The 12,254-nt window shown below is 41.6% G+C and overlaps 1 protein-coding gene and 1 long non-coding RNA gene across 3 annotated transcripts; both read left to right on the forward strand.

The window, feature by feature from the left end:
• Window positions 1–5,534: 5,534 nt before the first annotated feature.
• Window positions 5,535–9,512, forward strand: TPBG (trophoblast glycoprotein). 2 transcript variants are annotated; one of them, XM_045844262.1, is made up of 3 exons: window positions 5,535–5,737; window positions 5,842–5,921; window positions 6,802–9,512. In XM_045844262.1, exons 1-3 carry the CDS (start codon window positions 5,545–5,547, stop codon window positions 8,392–8,394), a joined length of 1,866 nt encoding a protein of 621 aa, XP_045700218.1. In that variant the 5' UTR covers window positions 5,535–5,544; the 3' UTR covers window positions 8,395–9,512. The 2 variants fall into 2 exon arrangements, with proteins under 2 accessions (XP_045700218.1, XP_045700219.1); XM_045844263.1 differs by lacking the exons at window positions 5,535–5,737; window positions 5,842–5,921 and adding an exon at window positions 5,973–6,098.
• Window positions 9,513–10,471: 959 nt separating this feature from the next.
• LOC123822262 lies at window positions 10,472–11,612 on the forward strand. Its single transcript, XR_006786243.1, has 3 exons — window positions 10,472–10,577; window positions 10,700–10,797; window positions 11,263–11,612. It is a non-coding gene; the product is annotated as an uncharacterized LOC123822262 (long non-coding RNA).
• Window positions 11,613–12,254: the final 642 nt, after the last annotated feature.

Genomic DNA, 12,254 nt, shown 5'->3' on the forward strand with positions numbered 1-12,254 from the left:
GGCTTGAAGGTCCCCAGGAGAAGCCAAACTGGGAACAAAGACTGGCTTTTGCTAGTGCCAGGCCTGAGGCCACTGAGCAAGGGGCACAAAGCATGCCAAAGCCAGATGCTGCTTGTTTAAAAGGTGTTTTTGTTTATTCTATTACAGTTGTCTTAAATTTTTTTCCCTTTTGCCCCTTCCACTCAGCTTACCCATCTTGCCCATAGTCAATCCCCTTTCCATTGTCCATGTCCATGAGTCATTCATACATGTCCTTTGACCAGTCTCTTCCCCTTCCTTCCACCATTGCCCCTTCACTTCTCCCCTTGTACAACTATCAGTCTGTTCCATGTTTCCTTATCTCTGATTCTGTTTTGGTCATTAGTTTATTTTATTCATTAGATTCTAGTAATTAGCGAAGACATATGGTATTTGTCTTTCACTTACTGGCTAATTTCACTAAGCAAAATAGTCTCTAGTTCTGTCTATGCTGTTGCAAAAGGTAGGACTTCCTTCTTTCTGCTGCATAGTATTCCATTGTGTAAATGTACCACAGTTTTTGAATCCACTCATCCACTGATGGACACTTGGGCTGTTTCCAACAATTGACGATTGTAAATAGTGCTGCTATGAATACAGCACACATTCTTTTGAATTGATATTTCTGATTCTTAGGGTATATTCACAGCAGTGAAATAGTTGGATCATAAGGCAGTTCCATTTTTAGTTTTTTTAGGAAATTCCATACTGTTTTCCACAGTGGCTGCACCAGTGTGCATTCCCACCAACAGTACATTAGGGTTCTTCTTTATCCACATGCTCGCTGGCACTTGTTTTTTGTTGATTTATTAATGATGGCCATTCTGACATGTGTGAGATGATATCTCATTGTGATTTTAATTTGCATCTCTCTGATGGCTAGTGATGTTGAACATTTTTTTCATATGTTTATGGGCCATCTGTATGTTCTCTTTGAAGAAATGTCTATTCAGGTCCTTTGCCTATTTTTTAATCGGATTGTTTGTCTTCCTGTACTGGAGTCATGTGAATTCTTTATACAATTTGGAGATCAAACCCTTGTCTGAAGTATCATTGGCAAATATATTTCCCATATAGTTGGTTCCCTTTTTGTTTTACTGCTGTTTTCTTTAGCTGTGAAGAGCTTTTTATTTTGATGAAGTGCCATTTGTTTATTCTTTCCTTTAATGTCCCTCGCTCTAGGGGACATATCGGTGAAAACATTGCTGCATGGAATATCTAAGATTTTCCTGTCTATGTTCTCCTGTAGGATTTTTATGGTGTTGCAACTTATATTTATGTCTTTTATCCATCTTGAAATTTATTTTTGTGTATGGTGTAAGTTAGTGATCAAGTTTCATTTTTTTTTGCATGTAGCTGTCCAGATCTCCCAACACCATTTTCAGTTATTCAAAATTTTTAAAAATTATTTTTCCATGAAACTGTGTGTATAATAATAATATATATATAACAGTTTCTCCCCCTTGTACTGACTCCTGAAACAAATGTTGATTGTTCTGGTTTTAAGTGTTGGTTCATGGTTTTTATGATATATGTGCTTTCTGTTCACCAATACCTGATTTTGTTTAAGGTATTTTTCAGATTCCAGAGTGTTCACCTTCATCAATTCATTTGCTAAATTAAGGCAGAGATAAAAATTAACTAGTCTTAAATAATGGCATTTGCCCATGTTGGACCACATAGTTTATATCTGCTGGGTTTATATCATGAGGGTGGCCGTAATCACTCATCTTTTTTTATATATAGATTTTATTTATTTATTTTTATGCAGAAGGGAAGGGAAGGAGAAAGACAGGGAGAGAAACATCAAAGTGTGGTTGCCTCTCACACACCCCTTGCTGGGGATCTGGCCTGCAATCCAAGCATGTACCCTGACTGGGAATCGAACCAGACCCTTTGGTTTACAGGCCCATGTTCAATCCACTGAGCTACACCAGCCAGCCCATAATCACTCATCTTTTAAAAATATACTACACTATTGCTTGCCTTCCCAGGATTTAGCAGGAAAATTTCAATAATTTACTAATGACTTTCCTTTGGCTCTTTAGAAGAAAAAGTAATTTATCTAGGGAAAAATCTGCTAAATAAATGATGGTGCAGATACATTCTCCTGGAGGCTACAAAGTGACCAATTGAAATATACTAAATTGGTTCTTCTCCATCCAGACATTCATTTCTTTCATTTCACTTTGGAATGAAATATAAATGAGGAAAACCGTGCTCTGAAATCCTGTCCTGGCTTACAGTGTGTAAATAGCATCATGAATACAAAGAATTTCAAGCTGTCGAGAGTAAGGCAAGTATGATAATTTAGAATAATTAAGTGCTTACAACAATCAAAATAGAGTGAATCCTAGAAAGCTTTCTCACTTGAAGGAGACTTCCATAAGAAGTACTTACTGATCAAAATATCTTTCAGTAAGGCAGTTAAAAATATGTGGTATAACAATCTACAGAATGGACTATTTTGTGGTCTTTAAAAGAGAAGAAAGCATACCTATATGTATGGACATAAAACAGTATATGGTTGTTTTAAAGTAAAAAATTATTGCTAATACTATAATCTCATTTATATAAAAATAGCAGAAATAGAAGTAGAATATACACAAAGGAAGAGGAGATTGGAAAGACACACAACCATCAAACTGCACTTGATGTTCTGTGCTGAAGGATTTTGTCTCTGTGCTTCTTCCACCAGATGATGAAATACTGTGCTGCCAGACCTGCCATATCAAGCAAAAGATGCCCAGTGAAATTAGAATTTCAAGTAAACAACGAATTATTTTAGCATAAGTATATCCCAAATATTGCACAGGACATATTTATACTAAAAATTTATTCATTGTTCAAATGAAATCAAGTTTAACTGGGTATCCTGAGTTTTTATTTGCTGTATTTCACAGTTGTACTTGTGGAGACCATCAACTATTCATCGTTGTATGTACTACTATTACTAATGTGGTTAGTTACAGAGATATAGTGAGTCCCCAATAAATGGCAAGGAGGGTAATGAAGGAGAACGTTATAATAATTTTGCTAAGTATGTTATGTACATTATCTTAATTCTCATGGAAATAAATGTCCTAAAGTTTTATAAGTGCTCCTATTTTACAGACTGAGAAGCAGAGGAGTACAGAAGTCATACAGTAAGTGATGAAGTTAGAAATGACCCAAGTTTCTGGGTCCTGATTCAGCAGCCATAACCAACTGCCAGCTGCAGAGAGGTCAAGGAAGAAAAGGGGAAGAAGAGCCAGGGATGAGGCTCTGGCATAGCAGAGCTGGGCTTTGCACAAACTTCTTAGCCTTGCCTCAATGTGGAATGTGGGATATTTATGAAAGGCAGACAAATCTGGGCCTGGTCCCCACCCACCTCCACCCTTCACTGGAAAAAGTTACAGTAGTTCACCCTTATCTGCAGTTTTGCTTTCCAAGGTTTCGGTTACACATGTCAACTGAGGTTGGAAAATACTAAATAGAAAATTCCAGAAACAAATAATTCATACGTTTTAAATTGTGTGACTGTTCTGAATGATAAAATCTCCTGTCCCAGCCAAGAACCCATCCCTTTGTGCAGTGTATCTATGCTCTGTAGGCTCCCGCCCCTTAGTCACTTAGTAGCCATACTGGTTATCAGATCAGCTTCAAGATATTGAAGTACTTGTGCTCAGGTAACTCACTTTATTTTATAATGGCCCTAAAGTGACAGAGTCATAATGCTAGCCATTCAGATGTGCCCAAGAGATGCCATAAAATGCTTCCTTTATGTGAAAAGGTGAGTACGGGACAGGAAGATATTTTGAGAGAGACCACATTCACATATCTTTTATTATAGTATATTGTTTACAATTGTTCTATTTTATTACATTGTTAATCTCCTATTGTGCCTAATTTGTACAATTTTACCATAGGTATTTACATATAGGAAAAAACAGTATATATAGTTAGGTACTATCCATGATTTCAAGCATTTGCTGGGGGTCTTGGAACAGATCCCCAGAAGATAAGGGGGTGGGAACTACAGTATATTATTTATTTTTGCCTCAATTTCCTTGTCTGTAGAACTTGAGTGATAGTGCCCACCTGAGTACCGATGTGCAGAGTAAATGAAATAATTTCTGTCAAGTGATCAGCACAGGGTTTGGCAAGTAAAAGACAGTTAATGCTCAGAGCCCCACATTTTTCATTTGTAGAACTGGTTAGTACCATCAGTAATAACAAGACTAATTATAACAATACTAATTATATCTATTTTGCAGAGCTAATTTGAAGATCGGATGAGAATATATATAATCTTTCTAAACTATAAAGTGCTTTTCATTCCTGACAGAGCAATTGCTCTTTAGATCAGAACCAGAATTAGGATCATGCCAGAGCATTACTCTGGTATGATACTAATTTTATCCCCAGAAGTCATTAATTTTGTGTTAAAATTTATCATAGAGTAAACTTGACTTTTTTTTTTTGGTGTACACAGATCTATGAATTTTAACCCATGTGTCGATTTATGTAACCACCACCACAACCGGAATACAGAACCTCACTACAGCTTTTAAGGCTTTTTTCCAAAGTGTTCATATTCGGGTTACAAAACACTTTTACAATAAGAAAAGGGGATATAGATAAACGTGATGAAGATGCAAATTAACAAAACTGGCTTTTGGTTCAAATATCTGCAGTCTCCAACCCCTCCAGGTCTTCTCTGGGCCATTTTTGCTCCTGGCTTTGCAGACTATCTCTTGCCAGTAAAAGTAATCAGGGAAGGACTTGAGAGTTGGGCCTTTCTTCACACTAAATGCACCACTCATAGGCACAATCAGCATTCCTGATTTGAGCATTTTATTATCAACTGTTTTCTCTAATTGCCATTTTTCTCTCCGAAAGAAAGAAGCCTGCAATAACCAGCACCTTCTCACTCTTTCGGGTTAATTATTTGATTGGGACAAAGGGGATACAGTTATTGAGAAAGGATCATTCTCGAGCTTTCAGGACCCCAAACCTCTCCAATATAACAGATCTTCCCAGTAAGTAATCATTCGATCAGTCCCTTTTCTCAACTCCATCCTCTCCACCTCCCCACCTGCCGAGAACCCCCATGGGTGATAGACTGTAGGTCCAAGCGTCTGATCTCCCTGGGATCTCCCTGGGCGGCCTCCCTCCCACCCACTACCCTGTGAACTCTCCTAGCTTAAGTGACTGGCACTGTGACACGGAACAGCTACATCCTGTGAGAGGGGGCGGGGCCGCTTTCCGGGTGACTCACGTCGTTGCTATTTGCCTTTTGTTTCTAGTATGCTTTGGCTGCCTTTTTATTCCTTCTGCTTTTAATTTTGGGAGGAGAAAAAGCTAATGAATCAAGAATGAATCTCCTCTCCACTAACTTACCGCCTCCTTGCCCCATCTTAAAGTTGGCTCTCTTTGCAAGTTCAAAATTGTTCAAGACGGGGGCTGGGGGGCTGGGGGGCGGGGCAGGTAGGGGACGCATTCATTACACCTAAATCTGAAGTTGGCATCTAAGATATCACTTGGATGGGAAGATTTTCTGAAGCTCCCTTGCAGCTTGCTGGGCGTTTTCCTGCGGCCGCAGTGCTTTTTCAGCTCATTTCTTTATGCTGCTGTTTCCCACTGATCTGTCATGCCCGAAGCTATCTGGTTACTGCCCTAGGTGCTCGAATCAGGGTGAATTCCACGAGATTCACTAGCGGTTTTGTTCCAGTCCAAGGTAAATACAGTATGCAAAATGAAGAACCAACAAAGGATGCCAAGGAGGGGGGAGAAAGGGATTCCCTCACCTTTTCCCGCACATTCCTCGTTAATTTCCACCAGGAGGAGGCGCGCAGCCCAGATACCCCCAGTCTGCTTTCTTAAATCTTCCTGCCGAGGACTTCCAAGGTTGGGCGCACGGTGTAAGTCCCTCGGGCCGGCCTGGCTCTCCCCCGCCCCCGGGGTTGGTTTTTCCCAGTTGTGGAGGTTGGGCCAGGGGCTGGCGGGTTCCAGGAAAGTCAGCACTGGCAGCTCAGAGCCGGAAAGTCGGCGCGACTCTGGTGGGACTAGGAGTCGTCTTGGGGCTGGTGGACCCGGAGGTGAGCGGTTGGGAACCAGCTGCACAGGCGAGAACCGGGAGGCAGCGCCAGGGCTCTTCCCCATTTTCAGGCGGGGGTCCAGGGTTTCACTAACGCTTTGTTTGTGGTCTCTCCCTTCCCCTTTGGAAATGACTTGAACCCCCTCAAGAATCCAGGGGCTGGAAGAGATGCGAGCTGGGGTGGAGGGCGGCGGCAGGGGGAATCGCAAAGCCCTCCACTTCCTGCTTATCCCAGAAGGGACTAAAAGAGATGAAAAGACTCTTGCAACCTGAAACTTTCCTTTTATCCTAACCTGGATCTGAGGAGCGGTCCGGGGTGGGGACGGAGACCCGGAAGGCTTGTTCTCCACGGAGGCTGTGGGAGAGTGAGAAGTTTGGTCGGGAGGGCACTAGAGGATTTAGCCAGAAGTTACGCACAAGGGGGGGGGGGCGAGTTTGATCTCGAAAAAAGGAGGGAGGGAGGCTGGATATATCTATCGATAGATATATCCAGAACAGAAGCAAGACTGCGCTCCTGTCTCGGGATGCGCGCCCCTCTCCCGGGTAAGGATGTGCGTCGGGCTGGGGGAGGTGAGGCCCACACTGGCTTTCGGAGGGAGGTTTGGGGACCGAGTGGGGACAACTTGGCTTGGATAGGCAGGTTCCTGCGCTCGGAGAGCTGCGGTCTCCGTAGCTCCTCGCGCTTATCTACCGCTTGTCCCCAGGTCCTGAAGCTGATCCAGCGTGAGGCACCAACAAAAGAGACCAGAGGTGCCACTGGGGGCAGCGGCGGGAAGAGGAGCGCGAGTTTGAGTGTCCTGACTCGCCGTGCGTACTTTCTGGAGGGAAAAGGGGCGGGGGAATCGCCCTGGCTGGGGAACGCCCGCTGGCAAGGAGGGGTTAGCCAAGTTCCGGTTGCGGCGTCCCTCCTCCGCTCCCACGGGAGGAAAGTTTTCTCCTTAAGCTTCCTGCTGACCCCATCCCCTCCGGGCCCAGCTTCCGAGCATTCGGAGCGGGCGCCATCCCAGGCCGACTCCTGGGAGACCCGTGCCGCGATGTCTGGGGGGTGCTCCCGGGGCCCCCGCGCGGGGGATGCGCGGCTGCGGCTCGCGCGGCTGGCGCTGGTCTTACTGGGCTGGGTCTCCTCGTCCTCGCTCACTTCCTTGGCGACGTCCTCCACCTCCTCTGCAACGTTCCTGGCTTCCGCGGTGTCTGCCCAGCCTCCGCTGCAGAGCCAATGCCCGCCGCCTTGCGAGTGCTCCGAAGCGGCGCGGACGGTTAAGTGCGTTAATAGTGATCTGACCGAGGTGCCCGCGGACCTGCCCCCTTACGTGCGCAACCTCTTCCTCACTGGCAATCAGCTGGCAGTGCTCCCAGCCGGCGCCTTCGCCCGTGGACCGCCGCTGGCCGAGCTAGCCACGCTCAACCTCAGCGGCAGCCACCTGCAGGAGGTGCGCGCTGGAGCCTTCGAGAATCTGCCCAGCCTGCGCCAGCTCGACCTCAGTCACAACCCTCTACGCAAATTCAGCCCCTTCGCTTTCTCCGGCAGCAACGCCAGCGTCTCGGCCCCGAGCCCCCTGGAGGAACTGATCCTGAACCACGTCTTGCCCCCTGTGGATAAGGAGGAGAAGTGGAGCATTGAGGGTATGGTGGCTGCTGCCCTGAGAGCTGGCCAGGTGCTGCGTGGGCTCCACCGCCTGGAGCTCGCCAGCAACCACTTTCTCTACCTGCCCCATGATGTACTGGCCCAGCTGCCGGGCCTCAGGCACCTGGACCTGCGCAACAACTCGCTGGTGAGCCTGACTTATCTGTCCTTCCGAAACCTGACACACCTGGAAAACCTCCACTTGGAGGACAATGCCCTCAAGGTCCTTCATAATGGCACCCTAGCAGAGCTGCAAGGCCTGCCCCAAGTCAGGGTCTTCCTGGACAACAACCCCTGGGTCTGCGACTGTCACATGGCGGACATGGTGACCTGGCTCAAGGAGACAGAGGTAGTGCAGAGCAAAGCCGGGCTCACCTGTGCATTTCCGGACAAAATGAGGAACCGGGTCCTCCTGGAACTCAACAGCTCTGACCTGGAGTGTGACCCTATCCTTCCTCCATCCCTGCAGACTTCTTATGTCTTTCTAGGTATTGTTTTAGCCCTGATAGGCGCCATTTTCCTACTGGTTTTGTATTTGAACCGTAAGGGGATAAAAAAGTGGATGCATAACATCAGAGATGCCTGCAGGGATCACATGGAAGGGTATCATTACAGATACGAGATCAATGCGGATCCCAGGTTAACAAACCTCAGTTCTAATTCGGATGTCTGAGAAACATTTAAAGACAGAACAAGGACAACTGCATGAGATGTAGACTTAATTAAGCTTTATCCTGTCTTAGGCTTGCTCCACCTCTACCCTCCACTGTAGACACCGCTGACTTTGACTGAAAGCAGTGAAGGAAATTTGCACCCTTGTCATGTAAAGTGACTTGGTGTGGTATGCTGATATAAGATGATGAACGATTACATAGTCTTTTACCCTCTTCCCTTTCCTGGAACTCAACACGTGAGGAGGGATTTTTCAAATTTCAGCATGAACTCCTGGCTGTCTGTTTCTCTTAGTACAGTTCAAGGTGTAACAAGTGTACCAACACAGATAGCATTCAACAGAAGCTGCCTCAACTTTTTTGACAAAAATACTCTGTTCATAAGTATCAGTTTTCTTCTCATGTACCTAAATTGTGAAGAAAATGATTGCATTCCATAAACTGCCTGCAGACCTTAGCAAGCTCTTCAAAATAACTCCATAGTACCCAGGAGCACCTGCATCCAAGAGCATGCTTACATTTTACTGTTCTGCATATTACAAAAAATAACTTGAAACTTCAGATAACTTCTTTGACAAAGTAAATTACTTTTTTGGTTGCAGTTTATATGAAACTATACAATTGTTTTACAAACTGCATTGAGATCCAACAGGCTAAATTGTTAAAAAATTCAATAAAGATTCTTAAAAGAATTACAGTTGTGTTAAAGTTTGCTATTTGAAAAAAAAAAAGGATTGGGGCAGTGATACTGAAGGCCCTTCCCATGATAATTCAGGTATCAGCTGAGAATGAAATCAGAGCAGCATCTTACATAAGGAGACTTTGGAGATAATTTTGAGATGGTGGAGCCTCTCAGGATTTAAGGAGAGAATTTGAATATTCATGTGAATAGATTTATGGGCCCCAAATTAATTCTATTAAAGAAGCAATTTTGTGAGCATTATAAAGTTGGTAAGAGGGAAGAGTCCTATATAATAAACAGTTCATGGTTTGGGGCTTTTTAGATTAATTAAGTTTTTAGGATAGAACAAAATTTTATATAGTTAATAAAACTCTCCATATGAAATTGCTCAATGGGTGTCTGGAGTATGAAACAAATACAGTGCAAATTAATGTATGAAAATGAAGTGTGTAAAAATAGAATGTTTTAAAGATTTTCATAAATCTTTATGACATAAAATATTATTAAAGATTTTAAAATGTAAATTAAAAAATTTTCCTAAGATCATAATGTAAATTGGAACTTAGACTTTCTTGAGAATATTTAAAAAAAATATTTGGACAGTTTATCAGAGACCCTGCTAAATATGTTTAAGAATTTGTTATGCTAGGATATGAGTTTAAGGAAGTACCCAGAGATGAGTGTCTGTATGCACAGACAAGGGTCTCAGCTGATCATGGGTTCTTATGTTCAGTTTCATATTTAAGAATTGGGGGATAATTTGATTTTAGCTAAGCTCTATGTTGGTACATACACCTTTGTGAAGAATAAATCACATTTAGGTGTAAATAAAGCAATCGGTTTATCAATTGACATTCTCAGTAATAGACAAGCTTTTCCCTTTCTCAAAGTTTATTATTTGCCAATTAAGCTTACTAGTAAATTCCATTAATCTCCAAATGACTTTAATTTAGCCATTATTATTTAACATGAAGTGTGATAAACTTGTATCAGTAAGTCTTAGGGCCTTCTTTCTTTCCAAGTTATGTTCTGCAGTGTTTTATATTTGAAACAAAATTTATATTTCCATATTTTTATAAATGAAATAAGATTAGATAGTACTTTGAATTCTAGAAATCTTTGCCTATTCCTTTTTTGAATTAAATTCAGAAGTTTTCAAAATGGGGCAAAAAACATGAATCTGTTCTTTGTGTAGATTAGACTAAATAGTTAGAATATGAAGTTTTAACCACATTAACTTTTATACAGCTCATTTTATGAAGTATTAAGTATTATAGTACTCATTATTTAGAGTTATATTTCAGATCTTATAATTGCCCGAGAAAAGGTTAAATATATGGTACTTAATGTTCCATTAAACATTTTAAGTTTTCAGCAGGAATTCATAAACTACCTGGCTCACTATTTTCCAAAAAAAGATGGAGATGTTAGCTTGCCAAAAACTGAAAACATGTAATAAGAGCACACACCTCTTAGAAATAAACTGCTGATGGACTTGCACTGGTAAGTCTGCTGATTTGTAGAAAACAACAAAAGTATAATGTTTAGAGAGTTTCTATTCAAAAGAATTATTTCTTCATCATGTGATAACCTAACAGTTAAAAACTGGTCTTTTTTCACCTTAGACCCAGGAAAGCAATAGATTTATTCATCTAGTGTTTCTCTTCATCAGTTCACTGAAGCTGAATTTGCGATTAGATGAAGCCCAGTTGTCACCTTTTAGGTGGGTGGCTCTTTTGAAGTTATGATTTCTTGCTTCTTCATTCTCTTGCTTCATTCTGTGTATGAACTTACCTGTTTGCCACTGTCATGTCACTCCGTACTATTCCAATATGTGGCAATAGAACATTCTTAAGGTAAAAAGTATTACTGTTTGAAAACAATTGCTGTTGTGCAATCATAATACTCATTATAATCTAATAAGGCACGTTTAGTTCCTTGGAAGATAGGTACTATATAAATCCAATAAGTACGAGGGATATGGGAAAAATGAAATTAAAAGTGTCCACTTTAAGTATACTAGTTTTAAACACTGTTCTTTAGTACCATTATGCATTATTGTCCTTGAAACCTACAAGCAATCTATTTTTAAATGTTTATTTTGGTTGATAATGCACTTTATTACTCACCTTAATGAAGGTTTCAGAGAGAACACCCCCTCATTTATCCTTTATATGCTTCATTTAAGGAAAGAAAAAAAATACAGGTGTTGCCTGCTAGCTGAAAGTAGAGTGTTCCTGTGAATCCTTTCGTACGCTGAAATGGTATAAAGTGAAGAAGAAATTACCATTATTTTAAAAGCAAAAACTCTTTGGATTTCTTCTGGTTAGCAGGAACAGGTAGGTTTCTCCTAAAAGCGAGCTGGCCTAACTCAAACTTTTGAAAATCGGGGGTGGACGCCTATATTTAAAAATTTAAGCACTTGATAAATTCCTCAATTTAAAATACTATTAAAGTGTCCAATAAATCTCTATTTAAAGTGGCAAGATTTTACGATGACATATGTATTTAACCTTGAATTGTAACCCCCCCTTACAATGTAACCCTTGGTTTGTAGCATTAATACAGGGGTTGGCAAAAGTAGGTTTACAGTTGCATTGTGACATTCTTTTGAGTGAATAAAGGTAGTGTAAGAACCATAACCTGCTTGTCTTTCCATAGGAACAACTGCAAACCAACTTTTGCCCACCCCATGCATGTATCATCAGTTTTGCTACCGTGTGTGATTATGGCGACCTGTATGGGACATTTGTGCCTTATAGCTGATATTTTTTTTCTTACAAAGTAAGTAGACTTTGAAGCACATTTGATAAAAAATTTTTGAGAGAAAAAGAGCTACATAAATTCATACTATCAATAATAGACAAGATTTTTTTCAGGTGGGGAAAAGCTTTTTTGAAATAAGTGAGCAAATCACAAATGGTAAATTCTTTTTTTAAAAGATTTATTTATTTATTTATTTATTTAATTTTTAGAGAGGGGAAGGGAGGGAGAAAGAGAGAGAGAGAAACATAAATGTGTGGCTGCTTCTCACATGGCCTCCATTGGGGACCTGGTCCGCAACCCAGGCATGTGCCCTGACTGGGAATTGAACCTGCGGCCCTTTGGTTCACAGCCCCGTGCTCAATCCACTGAGCTACACCAGCCAGGGTAACAAATGGTAAATTCTTTTAAAATGTC

Source organism: Phyllostomus hastatus, unplaced genomic scaffold, assembly GCF_019186645.2.
Source record: "Phyllostomus hastatus isolate PE091 unplaced genomic scaffold, TTU_PhHast_1.1 phas_contig_40, whole genome shotgun sequence".
NCBI classification, from domain to species: domain Eukaryota; kingdom Metazoa; phylum Chordata; class Mammalia; order Chiroptera; family Phyllostomidae; genus Phyllostomus; species Phyllostomus hastatus.

Coding starts and splice junctions, on each gene's coding strand:
- TPBG (XM_045844262.1), top strand. CDS start 5,545: ATGGGAAGATTTTCTGAAGCTCCCTTGCAGCTTGCTGGGCGTTTTCCT. Junction 5,738..5,841: donor CGGTTTTGTTCCAGTCCAAG/GTAAATACAGTA, acceptor AATTTCCACCAG/GAGGAGGCGCGCAGCCCAGA. Junction 5,922..6,801: donor TCCAAGGTTGGGCGCACGGT/GTAAGTCCCTCG, acceptor GCTTGTCCCCAG/GTCCTGAAGCTGATCCAGCG.